The sequence below is a fragment of the Xenopus laevis genome, chromosome 4L (genome assembly GCF_017654675.1).
Source record: "Xenopus laevis strain J_2021 chromosome 4L, Xenopus_laevis_v10.1, whole genome shotgun sequence".
In the NCBI taxonomy this organism is placed as follows: Eukaryota; Metazoa; Chordata; class Amphibia; order Anura; family Pipidae; genus Xenopus; species Xenopus laevis.
Window position 1 is genome coordinate 151,646,528 of NC_054377.1, and position 27,744 is coordinate 151,674,271.

Here is a 27,744-nt window from a genome sequence, read left to right on the forward strand (position 1 = left end):
CCCTGTTGTTTCCTACGGTGGATTCATGGGAAGTTTTGTTTCATTGAATGAAAAAGTGAAAGGTTTAGTGAAATTTAATCATAATACATCGCTGGAGCTTGGAGTGATTATATCAGTATATCAGTATATCAGTATATCAGTATATCAGTATATCAGTATATCAGTATATCACTACTCATACAGGATAATAATAACACAAACAGACCACTAGGTGCTAACTGCTGTTTGGTTGCCATGGGTTACTGGACTCTGTAGAGAGGGCTCCCTATTGGCTATCCAGAGGCATCTAATTGTGGGGGATAACTATTGCTGTATTATTATTAGAAGACCAGTCCATTGTCTTGAGGGGGTTTTTCACTTGTTTATCCTGGGCCAGCGCTGTGGAACATGTTGGTACTTTATAACTACAGGTTAATAACAGAGGGGTAACTAGATATTAATGGGCTCCACAGCAAGTTATTTTTCAGACCCTAGAGGTTCATCCATTTTACTATTATTTATTGAAATTGTACATGAGTTAGGGCCATGGTTGCCACCTTTTTTTTTCTGTTGAAAACAGGCAGGGGGTGTGCCGGTGACGTAGGGGGCGGCCAGTGATGTCAGGGGGCAAGCGGGTGATTTGGGAGCTGCGGCAGGTGAAGTCAGGGGCGGGACTGATGACAGGTGGCAACAAGTGATGTGCGGGCCGACCCGATACCCACGGGTGGGTCGGGTTTAGGCTGACCTCTCACCCCCATTTGGGCCTTACACTGATGGCTTCTGACTTTCGATGTTATAGCCGCGCAACTGCTAGCCCCTCCCCTTTTGTGATGCCATGGATGGGCGGGTCTATAAAAGGAACCTGGTGTGAGTAGAGGGAGGGCAGGTAAAATCCGACCCACACATCACTAGTGGCAACCCTAGTTAGGGCCTCATGGGACCCCCATACCCTGCAGCCACAGGGTCTGCTTCGTCTGTAGTGAGTCCCCTGGTTAATGAATAATAATAAATGTAATGCTGAGCCGGGATGAAGGCACACAAGTACTTGCTATAAGAGCCCAGACTGTGAGGCTAAGGCCCATGCACCAGAGTGGGTAGCCAGACAAGTCAGGATTTGGATCACAGGATGGGCAATCAGCCAAACCTGGAGTGGATAGTCAGCCGAGCCAGGATCTGATAGTGGAGCGAGAGTCAGAAAAGCCAGAATCAAGATACCGGAGTGGGAAGTAAGAGGAGCCAGAATCAGATTACTGGGAGCAGAATATCAGCAGAACCAGGGGTCAAGGAGACAGAGAACTAAAGGGGAATGGGGAGCTTATACAGGGGCTTTATATTGCCATATTTATATATATATTTACTGATATAATGAGAAAGTAAGTGACATCCATCCTCATGTAGAGGAGACGGGTAACAAGTAGTTCTGCACCAGTCCATTAGTAAATCTGCATCCAACAGAGGAACGTGCAATCGTATAACCAGTATGGCATCTCCTACTTCTATAAAAGCCTCCCTCTTCCACTACTTCTTCCCAGCATGCCACATATATTGCTTGGCATGCTGGGAAAGAACGAGAACTTTGGGCCGAATACATAGACACATGAACCGGTGCAACTTATTAGACTCATTCCCTTCCCATGAAGCTGCTGTCAGTTCAACATTCATTTCATTTCCTCTGTTTATTCTGACTTATTAACGCTCTTAGTTTTTATCTTCATTTAAACCATCTCGTGCTGGTGAGAGTTCAATCCCAGCTTCACCCACCCCATCACCTTGGGTTTCAGTCCGGGGAGAAAAAAAAAAGAAAATATTAAATATTACCCTCAGCTTTTTCTTTACATGGAATGCACATAAAAAAAAAAATCCAAAGCAGAAATCAGGCGGATATTCCGATCTGGTTTGAATAAATGAGAAAATTAAATAAGCAATAAAATGCAGAAAAGATTCAGTTTCAGGCCTGGGAGGGTAAGGGATGTGCAGTACGGCAGCGCCACCTTCTGGAATATCTGGGAATCTTTTCAGAAAGATCATTTACAAAGAAACTGTTCAAATCAGTCCGATTCATTTTGTGGGACAGTCCCAATTTTGACAGCTCAGCCGGAAGTCCCAGCTTTTTACTGAAATGTCCCGACTTTCTCTTTGATCTCCTGCACTGAACAGCCAAAAAAAGATACAACGTTTATGAAACCTAATTAAAATAAGAGGCTTTTTGTCAGAGAGCCTAGAACGCTCTGCAGCTGCACTTTGATACTTTTGTAATAATGTAAGATAAGCAAAGATACAATTGTAACTATTTAAGATAAGCAGGTCTCTTGAAAAAACTGAGACTTGCAGCTTAAAGGACAAATCACCTTCATTAGCAAAACTGTTATAAAACATAAAACATTGCACTAAACTCCCAGAAATGTGTTTCATAACCTGCAAAATTTTGTAAAATGAACATGGTAATTAGGGGTGTGACCACAAAATTGGTGGGGTCAAAAAATTCAGCCTCGCTGCACCACCTTTTGTCCCTCTTTTCATTTATCAAATGTTGGAAGGTATCCCAAGATTTGGGGTAAGTGCTTATTTGTACCCTGGGTACCCCTGGAACTATAGCAGGGTGACACCCCAATGTTTCTATATATCTGTAACCTTGTTATGAGCTAAGGGGGCCCAGTCTGAAGGTCAGTTAGGGGGAGATTTGGGGTGAGTGCTTATTTGTGCCCTGGGTACCCCTGGAACTATAGCAGGGTGACACCCCAATGTTTCTATAAATCTGTAACCTTGTTATGAGCTAAGGGGGCCCAGCCTGAAGGCCAGTTAGGGGGAGATTTGGGGTGAGTGATTATTTGTACCCTGGGTACCCCTGGAACTATAGCAGGGTGACACCCCAATGTTTCTATATATCTGTAACCTTGTTATGAGCTAAGGGGGCCCAGTCTGAAGGTCAGTTAGGGGGAGATTTGGGTTGAGTGCTTATTTGTGCCCTGGGTACCCCTGGAACTATAGCAGGGTGACACCCCAATGTTTCTATAAATCTGTAACCTTGTTATGAGCTAAGGGGGCCCAGCCTGAAGGCCAGTTAGGGGGAGATTTGGGGTGAGTGATTATTTGTACCCTGGGTACCCCTGGAACTATAGCAGGGTGACACCCCAATGTTTCTATATATCTGTAACCTTGTTATGAGCTAAGGGGGCCCAGTCTGAAGGTCAGTTAGGGGGAGATTTGGGGTGAGTGCTTATTTGTGCCCTGGGTACCCCTGGAACTATAGCAGGGTGACACCCCAATGTTTCTATAAATCTGTAACCTTGTTATGAGCTAAGGGGGCCCAGCCTGAAGGCCAGTTAGGGGGAGATTTGGGGTGAGTGATTATTTGTACCCTGGGTACCCCTGGAACTATAGCAGGGTGACACCCCAATGTTTCTATATATCTGTAACCTTGTTATGAGCTAAGGGGGCCCAGTCTGAAGGTCAGTTAGGGGGAGATTTGGGGTGAGTGCTTATTTGTGCCCTGGGTACCCCTGGAACTATAGCAGGGTGACACCCCAATGTTTCTATAAATCTGTAACCTTGTTATGAGCTAAGGGGGCCCAGTCTGAAGGTCAGTTAGGGGGAGATTTGGGGTGATTGATTATTTGTACCCTGGGTACCCCTGGAACTATAACAGGGTGACACCCCAATGTTTCTATATATGTGTAACCTTGTTATGAGCTAAGGGGGCCCAGTCTGAAGGTCAGTTAGTGGGAGATTTGCGGTGAGTGATTATTTGTACCCTGGGTACCCCTGGAACTATAGCAGGGTGACACCCCAATGTTTCTATATATCTGTAACCTTGTTATGAGCTAAGGGGGGATTAGTACCAATGTGACAGAGATGCTATTTTTACCCCAGACAAGTAGTTAATATTTTGCTCTTTCAGCCACATTATGGATTACATGCTAATTTATCTAAAATTTGGATTTCTTCAGAAATATAAGAAGGCTTGATGACGTTTTCAGTGCATTTCAACACTCTTTCAGTAACAGTCGTTCACATTCCCAACCAACAAAAGGGGTGCGACTTGACTGGAGTCCAAGAATGGAATAAGATACCGACCTGTTTACTCTGTTTCACTGACAGAAAGAAATATTTCATTCCAGAGACTCAGGTATTTATGGACATTTTAAACAAACGTAACATATATCATCCTATTCCAGTGAATTCCTGGTGTAAGTGCAGGAATATATGAATTTGCTTTTCAGAGTGGAAAGAGAAAGTCCAGATAATATTAACTGCTCATGGAAACCCCTGGAAGTCAGTTCTCTCTGTAGAACAGGGTGTATATAACAGGATTACACAGGACAATCAATAAGACATGTACTATACACATATATATATATATATATATATTTGTTTGTAACTGGCTTCAAGCGTTTCAGTGTAAATATATTTTTGGAGAAACTATGTCCCTTTAGTGAAATTGGCAAAAAGAAAAAATACTGCTTATAAGAGAAAAAACAAATACAAATATAGAGTGCATGCTAATAAATGACATTCTAAATTACTGAATATATAAATCCTTATTTTAGGAATTGTCGGTGGAAATATCCAGTTCAATCTTCTGACCAATTATGCACCTCGAAAAGTTACAGCCACTGTTCAGTCAATGGCACCAACAGAACTAATGGTTTAATAGTATGAGTGTAGGACATTGGAGTGTAGGATATGGGAGTGTAGGATATGAGAGTGTAGGATATGGGAGTGTAGGCTATGAGAGTGTAGGATATGGGAGCATAAGATATGGGAGTGTAGGACATGAGAGTGTAGGATATGAGAGTGTAGGATATGAGAGTGTAGGATATGGGAGCATAAGATGTGGGAGCATAGGATATGGGACTGTAGGATATGGGACTGTAGGATATAGGAGCATAGGACATGGGAGCGCAGGACATGGGAGCATAAGATATGGGAGTGTAGGATATGGGAGTGTAAGACATGATAGTGTAGGATATGGGAGTATAGGACATAAGAGAGTAGGACATTGGAGTGTAGGACATGGGAGTGTAGGAAATTTAAGTGTAGGATATGGGAGTATAGGGCATGGGAGTGTAGGATATGGGCGTGTAGGACATGAGAATGTAGAATATGGCAGTGTAGGACATGGGAGTGTGGGACATGGGAGTATGGAACATGGGAGTATGGAACATGGGAGTGTAGGTCATGGGAGTGTAAGATATGGGAGTGTAGTACATGAGAGTGTAGGATATGGGAGTATAGGTCATAAGAGTGTAGTATATGGGAGTGTAGGACATGGGAGTGTAGGATATGGGAGTATAGAACATAAGAAAGTAGGACATGGGAGTGTAGGACATGGGAGAGTAGGACATGGGAGTGTAGGACATGGGAGTGTAGGATATGGGAGTGTAGGATATGGAAGTGTAGGATATGGGAGTGTAGGACATGGGAGTGTAGGACATGGGAGTGTAGGATATGGAAGTGTAGGACATTATAGTGTAGGACATGGGAGTGTAGGATATGGAAGTGTAGGACATGGGAGTGTAGGATATGGGAGTATAGGACATGAGAGTGTAGGACATGGGAGTGTAGGACATGGGAGAGTAGGACATGGGAGTGTAGGACATGGGAGTGTAGGACATGGGCGTGTAGGATATGGAAGTGTAGGACATGGGAGTGTAGGACATGGGAGTGTAGGACATGGGAGTGTAGGATATGGGAGTGTAGCATATGGAAGTGTAGGATATGGGAGTGTAGGACATGGGAGTGTAGGACATGGGAGTGTAGGATATGGAAGTGTAGGACATTATAGTGTAGGACATGGGAGTGTAGGATATGGAAGTGTAGGACATGGGAGTGTAGGATATGGGAGTATAGGACATGAGAGTGTAGGACATGGGAGTGTAGGATATGGGAGTGTAGGACATGAGAGTGTAGGACATGGGCGTGTAGGACATGGGAGTGTAGGATATGGGAGTGTAGGATATGGGAGTGTAGGATATGGAAGTGTAGGACATCAGGGTCAAGAAAGGACTCATAACCATGTAGAAATATAACACAAAGAGAGTGAGAGAGAGAGCTGTAATAGAAATATGGGGAAATAAAAAGGAAACATGATATAAATATACTGTTCTGTTCAGCTCATTCTGCCCTTTACAGCAGATCTCCATTAAATAAATAACATCCTAGTTATTCTGCTCATAGAATATCTGCCGCTGTTACCAAACATGAAACAGGATTTTACATGATGTTCAGCATTGAACAGGAACTTACCAGCGGCCTGAGTTCCGGATGAGTTAAGATGTATCCATTGTTTGTAATGGCGAAGGCGTACCCGTGAATTCCCAGCTAGAACAGAAAGGAGACAAGTCACAGGTAGATTCTGTAAATCAATGTAGAGCTTATTTGTGTGAAATTACAATAACAAAAACTACTTTCAATGGGGGTAGGTCAACTTTAAATGATTCAACCCTAATAAGCACCAGTTTTCAACCAGAACTGGAGAAATGTTCCACGTTTAAAGAAATGTGCAACCAAAAAAAGATTACAACAAATGGTGCCTTGGGAAACGAGCCAAGCCAGGGGTATGGGGTGAATAGTAGGGAATTTTACTATTACCCTTTACTACTACTGGGCTTGGCTCTGATCAAGCATGAAGTCCTAGTTAGGTCCCTAACCCACTGTGCCAAGCCAGTGCCTAATTGCGTGCGGACTGGGTGCATTTCACTGGGTGTTGATAAGTTTTGGCCTTGATGATGCCCCCAGAAGGTCTCATGCTCCTATACTTTTGCCTTGTCTTTTGTCTCCAGTACAGTGATGATGATAAATGCATCAACCCCAACTTTACCTACCTCTCTACCCCCCACTACCACTAGCTTCCACCATCCATCATTATTGGAAATAATTATTCTGACCCTTAAATTTCTCCATAAAATTTGTTTCTTCCTATGTTTTTCCTCTTGGCTAAAAATACTCTCTACACTGTCTATGTTCTCCACCCATGATCTCCATCTTTCCTTCTTGTACATTCTCTCCACCCAAACACACCTCCAGGATTTCTCCAGAGCAGCACCCTTTCTTAAGAACTCATTTAAAAGCTCCTCTTTACCAGTCTTCAAAGAGAACCTAGTTCAACCTTCTCAGAGACATTGATCCTTGTTTATCTGAGCAACATGTAACTCACCTGCCTCCTTCCTCGGCACTAGTTAGAGCTCTATACTATTACTTCTGGTTTTCCCCTGCACTTTGTGTGCAACACATCCCTCATGTATCACCCCAATGCTCTAGATAAGCTTTCGTGGGCAGGGCCCTTTCCTTGTCTTGGTTTACTCATGACAAGTTTGAATAGTGTGTTATTGGCTTGTATCTATTTGTTGCATCATTGCTATTCTCCCTTATTGGAGTGGGGGATATGTTGGTACCTTATAAACATTAAATAAATTCCACAAAGACCGGCAGAAGGAATCCCAGGCAATCTGCAACCTAAGGAAACCTTGCCACCCACCGCAAAACACCTGTATCCCATCCGCCTGTTTTATCCCCATCTGTTCTTGTGTAATGTTCCGGCAGAACGTTTCAGTTAACTTGTTGCAGAAAGGAAAGAGATGAAATGGAAATCATAGACTCTGCACTTGTTTATATTCTCTAACAGCCCCTCCAAGAATCATTTTTATTATGCGATGACACAGATTATCCAATAAGTCAGCAAATGTTATGAGAGAAACCTCACCAGCTATTTTACTAGGGATTGGGATCAAAGGAGGAGACTAAGTGCAAGTCTTTTATATTCAATGTGCGGTTACTTAGAGTAGAGATCTAGAGAGTGGGAAACATATCTCTTACATAAAGAAACTGTATTTGATCATTGCAGGGTTTGGATTCAAAAGCAAGTCCTGCTTTTTTTCTGTCTTGTTCAAGTATGAGACCAAGTTTGAGACACAAGCAGGTCTTGGAATACAACCTGGAGGCAGGCAGGTTGCCTAATCTCCCAATATTCCCAGATTAGCAGCAGGTAGGGTTGCCACCTGGCCGGTAAAAATGATGGTTGATCCCAATGTTATTAATTGGGAAAAAAGATAAATATATAGGAAGGCCTGTAGTTTTTTCCAGAAAAGGTGGCAACCCTAGCAGCAGGTAGGCAGCTGTATTGTTATTCTATTGTATAAGGGTTACATTGCCTTGGGCCACCCTAGCAATAAGAACATGTTACAATTGGCTCTAAGAAGATCGGTGGTTGCTGTATTGCTGGCACAGGCTAATGCTTGTGACCTTACTGCAGACTTTTTGGGTTCAGGCTCCTCTTTGCAGTGAAACATATGTGTGGCTCCTCCTTATTTCATAACAAGGTCACAGATGTACGTAACATAGCCCTAAGAGAGCCTAGCAAAGCTTCTCAAAAACAGTAAATAACCAACCTAATTCTTAGTTCACACCCTCAGATATCACCATAACTGACCTCCAGCCTAGGCCCCTCTTTTTCACCATTATTGCCCCCCGCAAGGGGGACAGTCCCACAGTTCGGGGACCACTACCTTACTACAAAGCTCTGCAGAAATAAATGATTTCCTGAAATAGTTAATAATCAATGCAAAGGTCATCCACTGAGACTCTGGGAGAATTGTGATGGCTCAAGGCACCATTTGGTTTCCCTTCTTAACGTAATATGTGTATAAATGAGCCATAGTGTGTAGTCTATAGTGTATAGAATGTACAGAATAGAGTGTATAGAACTGGGTAGAATGAAGAAAACTGACCCCTTTCTTTGTTGCCAAATGATGTCTGCATCTTTAAACAATCCTACTCAAATATGTCAGCTGAGCTCGGTTCCATAAGAATTGCACACTAGCCCTACCAACATATGCCCACATCATATAATTTCAAGCACAGACTAGCCACACCCCCATTCTGGCATGTGGAGGCGTGGCAATGTAAACCTAAAAAACTCTGCAGAATATTGGTTGGTTTTCAGCATCATCAACGTAACGTTACAACTTCATCTGGGTGAAGGTTTAAAAGAAGGAGACTTGACCACTGGGTCCCCTAGGGGAGTGAAGACTCTAAAAAACTGAGAGTCTTCACTCCACTAGAGAGAGACTCTCAAAACGTTCTTGCAGAGTTGACATGTCTGTCTGATGTGTAATGCTTGGTCTTCTTGTGCAGCCAGGAGAAGATTGGGAAAACAAGATGGGTCACCAAGGTTAGTACAATTGTAATATTCTAGGAATAAAATGTTCCTTGTGAGCTATAATTTTCTCTCTTTTTGCTCTGCATTTAAATGTTTCCATTTGAGAAATAATTCCACATTCCCCAATAGCAGAACTCACCTGTGAGATGAAGGACTCTACCGTCTATTTTGAAGGCCCAAAGGCCTCCAGCATCGGGTGTGACCTGGATCTAATACACAATTAACATTCACTTTTGAAGATTTACCTTATATTTCGGAATGGCCTTTAAAAGTTCTTTCACTGGTACATCCGTGCCGACAACGCCCAGCAGAACCCCCTTTGATCTCTGCACAAATATCAGAGAAAAGACACAGACTTCTGAGAAAGGTAAAGGACCAATAGCAAAGAATCACAGACATTCGCTAATTATTTTCACATTGTCATAAATCCATTAAATTACAGTATACAGCTGCCCGGGGGCTTTGTTCTGCCGACATTTCAAATGCCACTGGTGAATTTAAAGGAAAAGCAAATGAGGAGGAACAGCTGTCATTTGTATCTCTGGCGAGAGCATGGGAATTGCATTCACAGTAATGAAAAGGAATGTTCCCCCTTAAAGGAGAAGGAAAGCTACCAAAGCAGTTTATTGCCAATAGATAAGCCACAATAGTGCAAGCTATAACTCTATATTTATTCTACAGAATGCTTTACCATAACTGAGTAAACTCCTTGCTCACGTAAAGCATTGGTCTCAGAATTCAGAAGGTAGGGGGGGAGAGAGGAGCAAACTGAGCATGCTCAAGCCCAAGCCCTGGAGGTTTAAGCTGAAAACAGTAAGTCTGATACAGAAGCCCATGAGTACACAATAGAAGGAAAGAAATGTGCTGTTTGTTTTGACAGAGGACTCAGAGCAACATTACTTTGAGGGTTTACTGGTGTATTTATATAGACCTTTCTGATAAAGCTTACTTACTTTTAGCCTTTCCTTCTCATTTAAGATTAACCTTTTATATGCTGAATGCCACACCACACGGTCCTGGGCATTTTGCCACCTCTGCACGTGAACATAATAAGTGCCAAATTGATTTCAGCAGGATTGGATTGGACTGGTAGAAAGCCCAGTGTGCGCCAGCCATGATGGGCCCCACCAACCCAAGCCTGCCCCCCGTCGGGACCAGCAAGCGCAGGTCTTTAGTAGGAGGAACAGAAAGTACAAAGGTAAAGAGGGGCTGGTGGTGCATTAGGAGCAGATGAGGGGCGGACAGCGAATTGGTTTGGTGCATTGGATAAGTGAGTGGAGATGCACAGGGAGGTTTGCCATGGGGGTAGGATGAGTGGGCTCCTAAGGTTGGGGCTGGTGAGACCCCCCAGTCTGACCTGGATTTCATTTGACCTGTCGGTGCACTTATAGATCATGGTTGTGTTTATGTTTCAGACATTCACCTGACCCACAGAGGTGCTGCTATTAATTGGGTTCTGTGAGCGGGTCTAAGAAATGGGCACTGAAATCAACAGGGACTGGTTTGGTGTTTGTCACCCATAGAGTTCCCCAGATGTACCATGTGCCATTGCCCTTAGACTGAGAAGAAGTTGGTGAGTTACAGGGTTAAGATAAAGCCTTGGCACTGAATACAGTTCAGCTGTTTCTGTAAAATGAGGTTACGAGGGTTTTTTTTCCTGAGAATTCTAATCATCGTGCCCTGGGCAGGCGTCTCAGGGGGGCGGCGAGTCTCCTTATCTACAGAAGTTGCACAGAGCCCGGCAGCTACACGCACTTCTGTCAATATGGAAATATTCAGCATTCCGCACAATTCTTTCCAGAGCTCCGATTTTCATCCAAAAAAAAAAATCCTTCTCCTGCTCGTAGATTTACAACCCCCAGCAGCTCTTTTCTAGAAATATTTATACGATGGAAAGGTAGAAGATGGGCAGAAACGTTTCACTGTTGCCGGTGAATTTTCGCAGCAAATTTGCAAATTTATTCGCCGGTCGGCGAAATGTGTAAATTAGCCACAAATTCGATCCTGGCAAATAAATTCGCCCATCACTACCCCTGAGAAATGGAAATGACTCCTATGTTGTATTGTATCATCAATGGGGGGCTACCTGTATGCTGAACAAGTTGCCCATGGCCTACTATGCACAGCAGATACCAGTGTCAGCCCCCACCCAAGTCACAAGCTTCTCCACCAGCACCACCTGCCCCGCTGCACTAGGGTTGCCACCTTTTTAAAAAATTATTATTGGCCAGTGGGGGCGGTGACACACCAGGAGGCAGGACGATGATGTAAAGGAGTGGGATGATGATGGTGAGTGGCGGGGCGATGACATCACCAGACGTCCTAGAGAGTCTTTGGGAAGGATGAAGCGTAAGAGACAGGTACGTTTTTACTGAATGAGGGGCTTCTAGGGGTGGGGCTAGGGTTGCCACCTTCTGTGCGGTGGAACTCCGGGCAGGGGGGCATGTCGTGACATTTTGAGGTTGGGGCCGCATCGTAATGAGGGGAGTCCGTGAAGCGATGGGGCGTGTCAAGACGGCAGGGGCAGGGCTATGACGTGCCGATCTGTGATTGGACGATCGCCACGTCAATCCTAGGAAATCCTGCCTGGTTTTCCTAACTTGGAAAGCCAGGCAGGCAGTTTTGACAGGGCAACCCTTCAAACAAGCGGGCGGTCCAGGTCAAAACCAGACAGGTGGCAATCCTAGATGGGGCGGGGGCTTAAAGGGGCAGATTGTGGGCGGGCCAGGGGCTGCACTTACAAATTTACCGGCAACTACATTGCTGGTAACTTTGTAATACCGGTCCAGACCCTGGCAGGTGTTTTCCTGGCTAGGCTGGTTAAAATACTGGCCTGGTGGCAACCCTACCCCGCACATGGGCACATGCCTCATACCTTTCACTTCCTCTTCATGGTCCCAATGGGGGTGCCCTCAGTTTCTACAGGGGAGCAGGCCTGGGCTGGAGGGACCACTGGGTTTTCTCCCAGTGATCCGCTGGCCCAGTCCACCCCTACCAGTAGCTCAGCTTTTCCACACCAACAAGCAGGTATCACAGGTGTAAATCCGTGCAGCGCCCCAACAATGGTGCTCAGCTTCCCCTGCTTTAAACTTGCGCTGCCGTATGTACCGTACAGCTGGAATAAATGAATCCCTCTTTCCAGGAAATATAATGAATATATACAGTATTAAATCATTGACTCCCTGTATATATATCTGCGTATCGGTATCACCAGGCCCGGATTTGTGGGAAGGCCACCTAGGCCCGGGCCTAGGGGGGCAGGATTTTAGGGGGCGGCATGCTGCCCAACCACACCCACATTGGTTCAAAAACACTGGGGATGCGCAGGAGATACAATCTCCATGAAAATTTGCATGAATAAAGGGTAGGGGACGGGGGGACAAACGGCAGTGGGCCTAGGGGCGCCCGCTATGTAAATCCGGCCCTGGGTATCACGTACATAACTGCAGCTGCCATAAATCCCCTTGAAACAAATAATTCATGAGAATTCACCGGCACCAACATAAGTCACATTTCAGAGGAAAAAACAACGTTTTTGGAACCCAAACATGTATAGAGTCAAACACAGAATTGGGAAGAGGTACTTTACCCACAATGAATACTCACGGTCTCGTTCTCCCTACTGAAAACCGGCATGGCCACAGTAGTCATCAGGACTAGCCCTTGGTCATCGGCAAGCTGGGCATTAAAGAGAAAAGATGAGTTGCACAGAGCCTGGCACCATATATACAGTATACAGTACAGACGCACTCACTGCACAATACAGAACTTGGGGGAAACAGATATTTATGATGACATAAAGGTAATACATTCAGTGCTAGAGTTACAGGAAAAAGCAAAGCATTATGGGTATCCGTAAAGCCCAATCTTCGGGCAATCCAGACTTCATTGTTGGTAATGCGCTGGGAGTAGCAGACGGTTGGAATTCATGTAGTAGAAACTGATAATATCTAACAATTGTTACACAATACTTGGCTTTTAAACCTTTTGCACCTTTTTTTTTCATGGAGTCCCTTTGCTACTGGGGGCACCCGTTCTGGCCAAGGCCACCTCAGAACAAGCGGATAACACATTTAATTGTGTTTATGTAGATGAACCAGTACTAGAAGCTTGGGGTAGACAAGAAGAAAAAAACAGCAGTATATAGTGTAGTATTTCTTAATTCAACCTTACACCCTTCTGTGAGGTTCACTTTTAATTCTTAGGCAAAGTGTCTATTATCCATCACCTGCAGGGTTAACTTGCCCTTTAACCAGTCTTTTTTAGGAAAAAAGGGGAGCCCAGCATCGCACACTTACAACGCCGGCTACTTCCACCAACTATAAGCGGAAAAAAGTTGGAGCTGCAAATACCTATGGACTAATTGTCTATACGCTAATTCCAAGTGTATATATGCGAGTGCACTTCTTTTATTCTAAGATTATTTATTAAAGGTTTTTTTACACGATGTTGAGCACATCTCTCTTTAGAACCAACGGAAGCCCACAATGCCTATAAAGAGGGAACAACCATTTTCCACTAACTACTCTTAAACGTTTGTGAGTATAAAACACAGAACTGTTGTCTCCTAAAAAAGACTGGTTAAAGGGCAAGTTAACCCTGCAGGTGATGGATAATAGACACTTTGCCTAAGAATTAAAAGTGAATCTCACAGAAGGATGTAAATTTGAATTAAGAAATACTACACTATATACTACTATTTTTTTCTTCTTGTCTACCCCGAGCTTCTAGTGCTGGTTCATCTACATAAACACAGTTATTGCCTGGAGGAGATTATTGGAACCAGCAAAGGGGGTGAACTACACAACCTTGGACTCGTTTTTCTTATATATCTATTTTACGGATAACACATTTAGACAAAAATGATATAGTCAGTTGCACAAAAATTCAATTTCAAATTCAGAAATCACAAAGGGGCAAATTGACTAAAGGGTGAATTTTCACCAGCGACTGCTTCGCCACACTCCACACCAGTTCGCCAGGCGCAAATTTGTTACCACTACCCTAATTCAGTAAAACGTGAAGTTTTGTCAGCCGAGCACTGGTGAATTTTCGCTAGCGTTACATCGGCCATGCGAGTATTTCATTTCTGCCTATTGAAACATCACTAGCACTCGTATGCTTAGGTTAATTTGAATAGGGTCGGTACCTAAAAGTCGTATGAACATCTTTATTAGTAATGTTGATGCAAATGGTTGAAGTGGCCACTTTTTATTAGAAACGAGCCATAATAAAGATTAAAGAGATCCTCTAATGTCCTAGACAACAGCCCACCCTTGTATAAATGTACCATGCCCCTAAATAGTTTAAAAAATTCCTCCCACATAAATCTTTAATTGTTTCGGACTTTTGGAGGCAATCTCGCTTTAACGAAAGTCGTTTTTTTTCTCCCAACTTTAATGCATTTCCGGCATATGGGATACGATGTCACTGACATAAGATTGAGGAAGATGTAGCTTCGTTTTATCAGTTCACCTGGTCTGAGGTGGCGAACGTTCTGTAAAATTCGCATCTTAGCGAATTTGCGGAGTAACAACCATTTGCCAGAGCGAAAAGACGCCTGGCAATAGGGTTGGAACGTACATTAGCGACAGTTTTGTTTGCTAGCGAATTGTCCTGTACTATGGAAGTGAACTGGCGATGTCCCAGCAGATGGGATTTCTTGCGAATTTTCGCTAGCGTCGGCTACTTTGCCCTTTAGTGAATCTGCCCCTATGAGTTTTAGTAAATCAGCCTCAACCCATCAACCCCCCAGCACGCTCCCTCTGTTAATTCTGCCTTGTGAACTTCCCCTTTAATTATGGCCCACATTCCCACAACGTTTCGTCCCGTTTTCCAGCGAGGGACCATTACAGTGTTTCTTCTTCTGAGACAATCTGATTGGTGGCGTTGATTCCAATAAACCTTGGCAATTCAGCACAGGACTGAGGATGTTGCACAAGTCCGTGGCACGAGGCAAGCGTGACCCCACAGCTTATTAATAAATAGCATGCGTCCAAGGCTGAATGGAGGGTCCTGGTTTCACTCACAGTCAGGATCTGATTCCTCTAGGAAAAGGTTTTAATTATCCTTTTGCTCTGGGAGTAACCAACGTCTTCACTTCATTTTGTTCCAAGCAGCACAAAGGGATAAATATCCTTATTTATATTCTCTTAAGGGGTCCTATTGTCCCATAAACAGCATTATACAAATGGCTGGTGTATGAGCTGCGCCCCTCCAACTGTTGGTTAACTGCATCACACTCTCGTGGGTCATTTATTAAAGTCCGAATGCCGAAAACTGAAAAAAAAAGTTTTTCTTACTATAAAATCAGAATTTTTAGTGGGAATTTTTTTCCCCCGTAATTTATTATACCCCGAAGCTTCTAAAAGTCTGAAAAACCTCCATCTCCAAGCTGTAGGCGAGGTTTTGTTCTAACGATCTCCACCTGTGAAGCTGCTCACTTTCCTTATTAGGTCACACCAAATATATTACTTTAAACAACAAGGTATAAGGTCAGGACTTGATGATGCGTTTTGACCCGGCACGTCACAATGCGACTAAACGCATGCGACGTGTCGGATGGTTTACTGAAAACGGAAGTGAAGGAGAAATCGCATGTTACAACTGCATTGATCCGACTGTAGGATGAAAACGCTGTGATTTACCCAAAAAATTACTTCGAAATTCGAAGTTTTTGAATTCCAAAATTCACTTCGAATTCACTTCGACCCTTAATAAATGGGCCCCTAGGTGTTCATAATATCCATATGCTGTTTCTTTAATATGGGCTGTTGGATATGACCCAAAGTATGGAAACCTATGATTGAACTGGTTTTGAGCATCTGGGATTGAACTGGTTTTGAGCATCTAGGACTGAACTGATTTTGAGCATCTGGGATTGAACTAGTTTTGAGCATCTGGGATTGAACTGGCTTTGAGCGTCTGGGATTGAACTGGTTTTGAGCATCTGAGATTGAACTGGTTTTGAGCATCTAGGGCTGAACTGATTTTGAGCATCTGAGACTGAACTGGATGAGCGTCTGGGATTGAACTGGTTTTAAACGTCTGGGATTGAACTGGTTTTGAACATCTGGGATTGAACTAGTTTTGAGTATCTGGGATTGAACTGGTTTTGAAAATCTGGGATTGAACTGGTTTTGAGCATCTGTGATTGAACTTGTTTTGAGCATACGGGATTGGACTGGTTTTGAGCACCACAGTAGGAACAGTTTCTTTGTATACCATGGATACATATCAATAAAGATAACAGCCTATTAAATATGTATCTACAGCTTTTCCCAATAGAATATATGATATATATGAAAACTTCACCCATTGATAAATCCAATTCTAAAAAACCCATAGAGATGAATAGAACATGGGTGGGATTTTCATTTATTAAGCGCTAAACTCACATTTAGATAAATCTGCCCCTTAATGTAGATACAACCACGGGGTGTTCAACTTTAAACGCTTCATTCACAAGTTTTCCCATCCCATTTTATCAGCAGAAAACATGTGTAAATAAAAGTCCTTTGAGGAAAGAAGAGAAGTTGGCTGATACTGGTGAAAATTCCACTAATACCAGTACACTGACAATGTTACCGAAAATTGCTTCTGTTGTTCCAAGAATGTCCTAATGGGTGCACTGTATCCATGAAATATTCCTTCTATAAACAGCTCTTTTTGCCATGCTGATAATTACTGGATTAAAAACATGAATTTGGACTAGAAACCCTTGGGCCCACCAGAAGACCCATCTTTCAGGGCTCTGACCACCCCTTCTCCCCTGCTGCTGTTGTCCCCAACCACTCCTCACTCCCACTTACACCTTCCACAAACTCTCTCCTCCCTGTAGACAACTGCTGCATGGACCCTGAATGGTGTGGCCCACTGGGATTTCTCCTGGTGTTCTGGTGGGCCAATCACCACTGCCTACTAATGGTATACAATAATAGTATTGAGCATTGAGAGATATAATGTATTGTGTAGCTTTTACAAGACTAGTACTTTGATCTTCTGGAAGTAACCAACTCTAATACTCAGTGTCAGACTGGGACAACAGGGGGCCACCAAAAAACCTTAGACCAGGGGGCCACCAAAAAACCTTAGATCGGGGGCCCACTCTCAGTACTATTTTCTTCCTCTCCTCACTCAACCTCTATTCTCTGAGTTTCTTTTCTTTACATACTATTATCTATTATTCTATCTATTTAGCCTCTTTGTTCTCATAGAAATAAGGAATGGCCATGAAATAGGCCAAATGTTTAGAATCAGGAGGACCCACTGACACATGGGCCCACCTGGAGTTTTCCTGGTATCCCGGTGGGCCAGTCCAACACTGGATAAGTTACTCATTGTTATATGAAGCAGTAGTGGTGTGGAATTAGTTTTTCCCCCATTTCTAGACAAGTTTTTAAGCAATATAATCTCTTCATCAGGACAACCCAAAGATTGGGATTTTTTTTCAGGTCCAATAAAATGTATATTAGCTATTCCATCTGAATATTTTTGAGTGCAAATGAGCTCTATGAAAAAGAACTTAAACGTTCAACCCCCTTCCCCTTCTTATTTCTGTAACTAGATCTGCTGTAATCACACTTTGCCGGGTATCATAACTGTCAACTGTATGAGTGACGCGAGGTCAAAATGAAACTTGAAAGGTTGTCCAACACATGTGGAGCGCGTCTCGCAAAGTGCCAGATATTTTTAACATTATTTTTGTCAAGTGGATAAAAGGGAGGCATATGAAAACCACATGTGCATTTATTATGTCACTAGGAAAAAACAAAATTCTAATGTCTGCAGGTCTCACTTGAGTAACCGTCACCTGGTCAACACAAGGCCAAAATCACTACCATGCCCCGTATATTTTAACTTGTCATCCGTTTTTTAAAATTCACATGGAACATGGCTTTCTTTATTATCTGCTTTAGAAGAAATGAAACATGAAGCCCCAAAAAACAGAATCATTTTTATAGCGTGTGTAGGCGATGGTTTGAAAGTTGAAAGTGCTGTCTAGGCAATAATTTCAAAGGGGATCTCCACCCAAAAAAAATGTTTTTTGTACAATGAAAGACAATGTTACTTTCCAATATACACTAGCATTTTTAAAGAGATTTAAATTGTAAATGTATTTAAAACTTTATTTTGTTTTAAAAATTCCTATTTTTGATTTTGTCAAAAAAATTATTGTACTTCTAGAAACTTCATGTTTAGGTTCTTGCTTTGTTTGTTTTTTTAATACTTGATATACTAACTTGTGCTTCAATTGTAGATACCATAAAATCCTATACTGTACATTTTGGGAAATTGAAGAAGTTGGTACCATGTTCCATTGAATGAATCATGAAGAACATGACATAGTTGAGGACATCTGACCTTAAACAAGGTCACTCTTTTCAATTAAGTTGTTAACTTTGCAAAGTATGGTGTCCTAGGGGGTTCAAAGATATTATGAACATCACACACCGAAGCAATTTGGCACAACATGATATTAGTCACGACAGATCAAAGCAGATGCGGCTTAGACATCAAAACCTGATTTAAATGCCTCCAGAAATAAAAGTTTAAAGAGAATAGCAACTCTATAAAAAGTCTCGGAGCATCTCAGGATGCCAAGCTGAGACCCAAAGTTAACACTCTGAGAAAGACTGAGTAGCTACATTTTTTACAGGCCTACTAGCAAATATACATACATAGGCCAAAACTGGTGGATCCTGCCAAATACAGTCACTTTTTAATGGGCTGATGGGGGTCTGTTTGTGCCGCTGTGTATTTGAAATACCGGGACATACTGTAGGGTACAGACTGAAGTCCACCTTAAAAGCCATTTTCAGTAAGATGCGTAATAGTTCATAATATTTTTTTAATTTCTTTTTTTTTATTTTGGGTCCTTTTTGTGTGTTTAGTATCATTGTAACCTGTACAGACAGAAGTGTGTGGAGTTTGTGTGCAAGTGTGGGTGAGGCAATGCACTTAATTAATTTTCTATAGTGATCTTACTGGCATGCGTGGGGTTAATGCAGCGTTTATTATTCATTCTCTGCAGTAAACTAACCAGCATAAGCAGGGTTAGTGAAATGCTCTGAATACACTCTGTAGCGATCCTACTGGCACATGTGGGTTATGCAATTCTCTGAATCTGTTTTCTGCAGGGAGACAGTTTACTGGCATACCTGGGATTAATTCAATGATCTGAATCCACTTTCTGCAGGGAAGCAGTTTACTGGCATGTCCGGGATTAATGCAATGCTCTAAATCTATTTTCTGCATGGAGACAGTTTAGTGGCATGTCTGGGGCTGATGCAATGCCATGGAATCAGTTTCTGCAGTGAAACAGTTAACTGATGTTTCTGTCATTAAAGCAATGCTCTGAATCTGTTTTCTGCAGAGAGACAGTTTAGTGGCATGCCTGGGACTATTGCAATGCTCTGGATTAATTATCTGCAGGGAAACAGTTTACTGGTGTGTCTGTCATTAATGCAATGCTCTGAATCCGTTTTCTGAAAGAGGACAGTTAACGAACATGTCTGTGATTAATGCAATGCTCTGAATCCTTTTTCTGCAGAGAGACAGTTTACTGGCATGTCTATGATTGATGCAATGCTATGCTTCCATTTTCTGCAGAGAGACAGTTTACTGGCATGTCTAATGCAATGCTCTGCATCCATTTTCTGCAGGGAGACAGATTACTGGCATGTCTGGGACTAATGCAATGCTCTGAATCCATTTTCTGCAGGAGGCAGTTTATTGGCATGTCTGGGATTAATACAATTCTTTAAATCCAATTTCTGCAGGAAGACAGTTTACTGGCATGTCTGGGATTAATGCAATGCTCTGGATTAATTTTCTGCAGGGAGACAGTTTACTGGCATGTCTAGGGTCAATGCAATGCTCTGAATCTGTTTTCTGCAGGGAGACAGTATACTGGCATACTTGGGATTAATGCAATGATCTGAATCCACTTTCTGCAGGGAAGCAGTTTACAGGCATGTTCAGGATTAGTGCAATGCTCTAAATCTATATTCTGCAGGGAGAAAGTTTATTGGCAAGTCTGGCATTAATGCAATGATCTGAATCCAGTTTCTGCAGGGAGACAGTTTAGTGGCATGTCTGGGGCTAATGCAATGCTATGGAATAATTTTCTGCAGTGAAACAGTTCACTGATGTGTCTGTCATTATTGCAATGCTCTGAATCCATTTTCTGCAGAGACAGTTTACTATTATATCTGGGATTAATGTAATGCTCTGAATCCATTTTCTGCAAGAAGCCAGGCTACTGGAATGTCTGGGATTAATGCAATGCTCCGAATTAATTTTTTTGCAGGGGGCCATTTTACTGGAATGTCTGGGATTAATGCAATGCCCTGAATTGATTTTCTGCAAGGAGACAGTTTACTGGCATGTCTGGATTAATGCAATGCTCTGAATGAATTTTCTATAGGGACAAAGTCTACTGACATGTCTGGTATTAATTCAAGGTTCTGAATCCATTTCCTGAAGGAAGACAGTTTACTGGCATGTCTGGGAATAATGCAATATTCTAAATCTATTTTCTGCAGGGAGAAAGTTTATTGGCAAATCTGGGATTAATGCAATGCTCTGAATCCAATTTCTGCAAGGAGACAGTTTAGTGGCATGTCTTGAGCTAATGCAATGCTATGAAATCATTTTCTGCATTGAAACAGTTTACTGGCATGTCTGGGATGAATGCAATGCTCTGAATCCATTTTCAGCAAGAAGCCAGGTTACTGGCATGTCTGGGATTAATGCAATGCTCTGGATTCATTTTCTGCAGGGAGACAGTTTACTGGCATGTCTAGGATTAATGCAGTGCTCTGAATCCATTTTGTACAAGAAGCCAGGTTACTGGCATGTCTGGGATTAATGCAATGCTCTGAATTAATTTTTACAGGGGGCCATTTTAATGGAATATCTGGGATTAATGCAATGTTCTGAATTATTTTTTTTACAGGGGGACAGTTTACTGGAACGTCTGAGATTAATGCAATGCTCTGGATTCATTGTATGCAGGGAGACAGTTTATTGGCATGTCTGGGATAAATGCAATGCTCTGAATCCATTTTCTGCAAGAATCCAGGTTATTGTCATGTCTGGGATTACTGCAATGCTTTGAATTAATTTGTTACAGGAAGACAGTTTACTGGAATGTCTGGGATTAATGCAATGCTCTGAATCCATTTTGTGAAGGAAGACAGTTTATTGGCATGTCTTGGAATAATGCAATGTTCTGAATCCATTTTCTGCAAGAAGTCAGGTTACTGGCATGTCTGGGATTAATGCAAATAGACACCTGTTATTCGCACATTGACTCTACATAACCGGTAGACACTGAGCATAAATATTGTGCAACGTTTAATACGACAAATGCATCGCTAAAAATGCTATTTACTCTTCTTATGCTGCATCTAAATATGAAGCCAATTTTGATAAACACCTCACTGTAACACACTTTAATTTTAATTAATATAAACTGTGTGCTAATGTAGAGTAATACAGGCATCAGTGTCATAGGCAAAGTTAATTCCATTTGTACAAGTACTGTAGCTTGTACAGTGAGATTCCATAAAACTATGGCAGCATAAGTATTCCCCTGTACTAAGCTCAACTCAGCAGGAACAGCCCCCTACGTTTGCTCATAGTCTGTACAGAGAGATCCCATAAAACTATGGCAAAAAAGGTATTCCCTGTACTAAGCACAATTCAGCAGGAACAGCCCCTAAGTTTGCTCATAGTCTGTACAGAGAGATCCCATAAAACTATGGCATCATAGGTATTCCCTGTACTAAGCACAATTCAGCAGGAACAGTCCCTAAATTTGCTCATAGTCTGTACAGAAAGATCCCATAAAACTATAGCAGCATAGGTATTCCCTGTACTAAGCACAATTCAGCAGGAACAGCCCCCTACGTTTGCTCATAGTCTGTACAGTGAGATCCCATAAAACTATGGCAGCATAGGTATTCCCCTGTACTAAGCACAATTCAGCAGGAACATCCCCTAAATTTGCTCATAGCCTGTACAGAGAGATACCATAAAACTACTGAGCACAATTCAGCAGGAACATCCCCTAAGTGTACTCATAGTCTGTACAGAGAGATCCCATAAAACTATGGCAGCATAGGTATTCCCTGTACTAAGCACAATTCAGCAGGAACAGTCCCCTAAATGTGCTCATAATCTGTACAGAGAGATACCATAAAAATATGGCAACATAGGTATTCCCCTGTACTAAGCACAATTCAGCAACTGCATTTAATTGTATAGTGTTGCTCTGTATAGGGTAGTCTACAAGAAAACATGGGGGAGTTCATCAGCTGCTTCTTTGATATGTCGTATACTATTTTTATTTTTTCTATTCCATGTTAAATACCTGATATCAGAAGGTCAAGAATCCATGCTGTGTACACTTACTTATAAATGTGCAACTAAAGAAATAAGCATCTGTTCCTTTAAAGAAAATTCAGTGGCACGCTATAGGGTAGAGGTAGGAGGGTGATAATGTGAGTACAAGGGTCACACATGTAATGTCAACAGCACTACTTCAATATAAAAGGGAAAATATACCCTATTTATAAGCAGGGTTTTTAGGTTCCACCAACTTTCCTTTAATGTCCTGTGCCCAGAACATTCCTCCTCCTGTACATCAGCCTTTATTTACACACACGCACACATAAATATACACATACAAATGTACTGAGAAGGAATGCTCTGGGCACACGACTAAACCCTCTCACCGTATATCAAAGGAAAATGAATGGAACGTAAGCTCTGCCTACACACAGGTTACAGTTTCTCTTTAAGCACATATAGAAAGGTATGATGAACTACATACACTATGACGTGATAGAATTGCTCACAAATGTATGTATATAGTACCCGGGATGTTATACATACATATTGTGATACACCGGAGTGATCATGTCACAAAGCTGAGGCTGTTCCTAATACACGACAGATCTTTGTAGGTGGTTCATTTAGATGAGGCAATAGGGACACCCCTAGTACAGTGGAGACTGGGTTACACGGTGCTTACTAAACAGTGCTAAGCAATACAGTGCCCAACCCACTCTCGTAGTAAAGGAACAGGAATCTTTTGTTGGACTATACATTTGACAAATTGACATTAATGCTTTTATTATAGCTAGGATTTTATGCACTGGATTCTTTTTTATAGAACTCCTTGGAGCTGCAGTGCTGCCTGTCTGCCTGAAAGTGGCACGAGTGAACTTTACTAGGGCGGTCACTGAGGACAGACAATTTAATGGGGAAAAAAAGGGTCACAATTTGTTGAAAAATGAGGGGCTATTCACAGGGTAAGTGTATTGGGAGGCTGGATGATTTATTGGGGGGAATGTTATTGTTGAAGAAGAAGAAGAATGAAAGTATAGTCTTGCATTAAAATCCTTCAATGACTTATTCCACCTCTAGCGGGAGGAAGTGAAGCCAATAGTCTCAGCTTGTTCCTATGGCAGCCATCTTGCTTTTAATGAATCAAACATTCTAATTGGGTTAATGTAAGAGCTCAAACAAAGGTTTACCATTCCTTTACAGAGAGTCAGGTTTGTTACAGAGTATATACAGTAGCACAGTGTAATAAGGCTTTCAGCATTTTGTACCTTGCAATTGAATTGATTCGTACAGTCGGCTTTACGTAAGGTCGGCTGCTGACTGACATTGCCCAGTTACCGGAGATTCATCTTCTTCACTCCCCAGAGATATTGTTATAAGTAAGTGTCCTGAGAGAACAAGTCAGGAACCTAATCCCCACTGTACTGGGTTCACAGCACTGAACACATGCACCACGTCATCTAGCCAATGGGTCAACTGTTAATTGTATTGTTTTACCTTTTGAGCCTGAGGGAGCTGGAAGGACAAAAAACAACAAAACAGAGTTCATTTAGTGGAACTATTTGTCCCTCACCCTACTGTTAAATCCAATTGTGCCTGTTTATGAGGAATAGTCTCTTCCCAGTCATACAGTCGACGGACCTTTATTTATTGGGGGTTAGCCTACTCCACCAACACTTGAAACCTGAATTATCTCCTTAAATGGGTCATGTGGTCTTTTTAAAGGAAATGGGTTACGATATAGAACTTTTTCTGATGACTCAACAAAAATATGTCTAGAACCAAAGCAATGATGAACTCTTTTTGCCTTGGGATTATAATGGAACAGCACTCACATACAGTAAGGAGTGGTATCTCTCAATTGGATAACTTTTGAAGGAAAGATCTCCAAAAATGGCACCGCTCCTGTTTAAATAGCTAGAAATGCTAGACACTCATTTGTTGTGGAGAAGAGATTTAGAAGAAATTATATTTTCTCTGCATTAGTAAAGCTTGCCGATTTGGCTGAACTATGTGAGTTTAATAATATTCAGGAACAGTATGGAGGAATATTTGAGCATTCACAGAAAAGAATCTAAAGTCAATAGTCCCAACCCCGTTGGCCCATCTCCTACTGTAAAGTGCCCATCGCCGTTTGTTTCTTGGTTACCCAGTTCCCCTGAGTGTATGGTTCCTCAAAGACATTAAGGCTGACTCATGAGCAGGTCATCCAGGTATCAGAATTAGTTGATGCCTATTGTCTATAAGCCTATTGTTGGACTATCTACAGACAAGATAGACTCAACCATGCTTGGTTAAAGTTAAAGCAGAAAAAGCATTTTCCTGGCCCCGGGAACATCACAGATAAAATTACAAAGCACCCATTAGACTGTAGAAGATATTTTCAGTAAATATGCCAAGAAAATCCAACCTGCACTCTTCTAGCTTTAGGTTGGACATTCTAGCCAAGCCTTCCTGCTTTGCCTCGCCACCCATCTAATCCTTGCCCTGGATTCTCCATACATTCAGCACTAGGACTCCATTCTTAGAGGTGTGTAGTCCAGTTTTTTTTTTTAGCTGAATTATGCTCAGTTTCAAAAAAAATTTTACATTTCATAAAAACAGTGTGGACTGAAAAAAACAAAAACAGCAAAGACTTGTGAAGTATAAGCATTAACAGAATAAAGTAAAATAATTCGAGCCCAATGGACTTTATATTGGCCATGTCAGCATTATTATCAAATGTCCATGTATTTGTAGCAGCTGAAATAGGCAACTTCCTCCAACGGCACCTGATCTGGAATGTATAGTTTTTGCTTCTAACAAAAGCCTGGTGACCCAATGCCCCAACTTTTCAAATGCTAAACGCAAATCATATGTACAGTATGTAGGGTCTCAGACTTAGGGGTGAACTATAAAAAGTTGAAACAGAATATCCACTTGAAGTTAAAGTTGCTAAAGTTGCCAAACATCAAATCTCTGGGAAATTTGACCACCGCTGTGTTGCACCAAATTGGGATGGTTTTATTATTCGATCCCTGAGACCATTGATAAGATCACATTCACATGGAGGAACTGTGCAGATCTCTTGACCAAGCACCATATTATTGACCTGAAGCTGATCCAAATTGATGGCCAAAACTAGTAGATCTCAAGTGCAAGTGAATAGGAGTTATGGCTCTTACACAGTTAGACAACTAAGAAGGGGCATTAGCAAGTATGGGTTTTAGTTATGACAGAATAATATAAATCTGTGACCTAGATTTATGAGTCAACTATTTGGAATAGACCAGAGTGCCCTTAATAAAAGACATAATAATCTTGCACAAGGCTTTTGCTGAGGGACACAGTAACTTTTAGTATGTGATGAGGCTCTTAGCCAACTGGATTTTCTAGACAACTGGACTGAGTTTCAGATGGATCAAGACTGTGCCTGTGATTCCATGCTTGCTTATGGCCAAAGCCCCGCTGAACTTGTTTTTATTTATGCACAGGAACATTCAACCTGAGTCTGTCCAGATGTCGAATTACCATTGTCAACGTCGTTCTCCATCAGTTCCTTTAAGGGAAACATTCATTTGGCACAGAAGAGTTAACAGGAGCCCCTTCTGTTCTGATTAACCCTAATGCACTTGAACAGGGATAGCCCTTAAGGGAATGGATTAGCTGAAGACTGACATTTGAATAAACAAGAATAAAATTTGCCAGCTGTGTTATATCCAGTGTACGGCACAGCTTTCATTGCACAGTTGTATGATTCTGAGATGAGTCTGAAAGCGCCTTCCCACTATTTACTCGATCTTTATTGTTATCTTTATTCCATGAGCACCAACACATATATGCTGAACTTTTAATAGACTGTTCATTATTCAGATTAGGTCCTACTCAGAGGAATAGGAAATATGTCACCATCTTGTCCTACTGTAATTATTACCCTACTTCAGAGATGTAACAATAAGAGGAGCAGACCCTTCAGTTGATAGGGAGTCCAAGAGTTTAGGTGGGACAGTGAAGCACTAAAAGATGTTCTCCTGAACTAAAGGCCACAGATTCCTACAATGTACAGGGCACAGTCAACCCTACCTGCACCACCATGTTCCTCTATTTTCATCCCTCTCTGGCAGTGCCCAATTTATGATCTGCCCTTTCTAATTATGGGCTATCGTCCTAGGAACCATTCCTGGAGGCTAGGAAAGATGTTCAACTTCAACGTCAATTTACTTCACTGTCTCCTGAGCTATAGTCCACAGGTTCCTACAATGTGCAGTGGCCACGGCAGTCAACACTATTTGGGTGTTTTTGACACTGGCTTTTGTGTCGACAATATGAAAAAGTTGTAGTTATCATGGACGAAAAAGTCACAGTTTCTGCAACTTTTCTGCAACATTTCCCGTTCGTGCTTTTTTAGTATGTATCTTTTGATAAATGACGGACATTCGTGGAAATGAGTTTATTTGTGGTTTCAGAAAACTCTAATACCCCTAAAATCTGACCCTAAATAAATGGGCCTGTTCTATAAATACTGGCATTGTGCCATGGGCTGCCTCTTACAATCACTCTGATATAATGGCACAAGAGAAGGTCTGTATAATATCTAGTGGTTCTGTTTATTTTTCTCAAGGTGTTCAGGGACCTTTTTGCGTGGGAGCTTGAAGGCATCTCTTAAAATGCAGCTGCTCCTTTACACGGAATCTTCCCCATTTCCAGCTAGAAGAGGTAGATCCTTAAATATTTCTCTAGCATCGCATTACTTTCCGTTCTATAATATAGAAATTAAAGACAGTTCTGAAAACAAAGTCTGATTGAGTCAATTAATTAGAAGTGCTGTTGTAGCCAGCAAGAGCCAAGACTCCTCTTTAACACCGTAATCTGGGCATTGAGCATTAACCCAAAGTAGAAATCCACAGTTGGTTGTTTATATGGGGTTTCTTATCCAGGGCAAACCTTCATATAAAGAGAGCTGGATAAACACTCCACCACCTTCACCAGGGATCCTCCATCCAAAAACATTTATTTTACATTTTGTATTATTAAGCAAAAAATGTTTTAGGTGGGGGATTCCTTTACAAACTATACAATGTCAAAGTCATTTACGAGGGGATCTGCAAGAGACAAGCAGATCAGCTGTGGGATGGGGGTCAGCGACCCTGTAACTAAGTTGATCCCCATAGATCCTACTGAGAAATGGAGCAACTAATGAATCAGCACCCGGATCACTGAGCTGTCGCACTCACACACCATACGTACCAACATCCAAATTTGCACTTCAATTT

At 42.0% G+C, this 27,744-nt stretch overlaps 1 protein-coding gene across 8 annotated transcripts in view; it reads right to left on the minus strand.

Annotated features, from left to right (window-relative positions):
* The window catches only part of cacna2d3.L (calcium channel, voltage-dependent, alpha 2/delta subunit 3 L homeolog), a 504,571-nt gene that overhangs the window by 170,101 nt on the left and 306,726 nt on the right, over positions 1-27,744 (minus strand). For 5 of the 8 annotated variants that reach the window (XM_041590967.1, XM_041590966.1, XM_041590963.1 and 2 more), the window contains 4 exons: positions 23,990-24,007; positions 12,743-12,814; positions 9,382-9,462; positions 6,226-6,300 (listed from right to left, as the gene is read on the minus strand). In XM_041590967.1, the coding sequence (XP_041446901.1) occupies positions 6,226-6,300; positions 9,382-9,462; positions 12,743-12,814; positions 23,990-24,007 (246 nt within the window). The remainder of the gene's footprint in view (positions 1-6,225; positions 6,301-9,381; positions 9,463-12,742; positions 12,815-23,989; positions 24,008-27,744) is intronic. The other 3 variants (XM_041590965.1, XM_041590964.1, XM_041590969.1) reach the window with 1 other exon arrangement.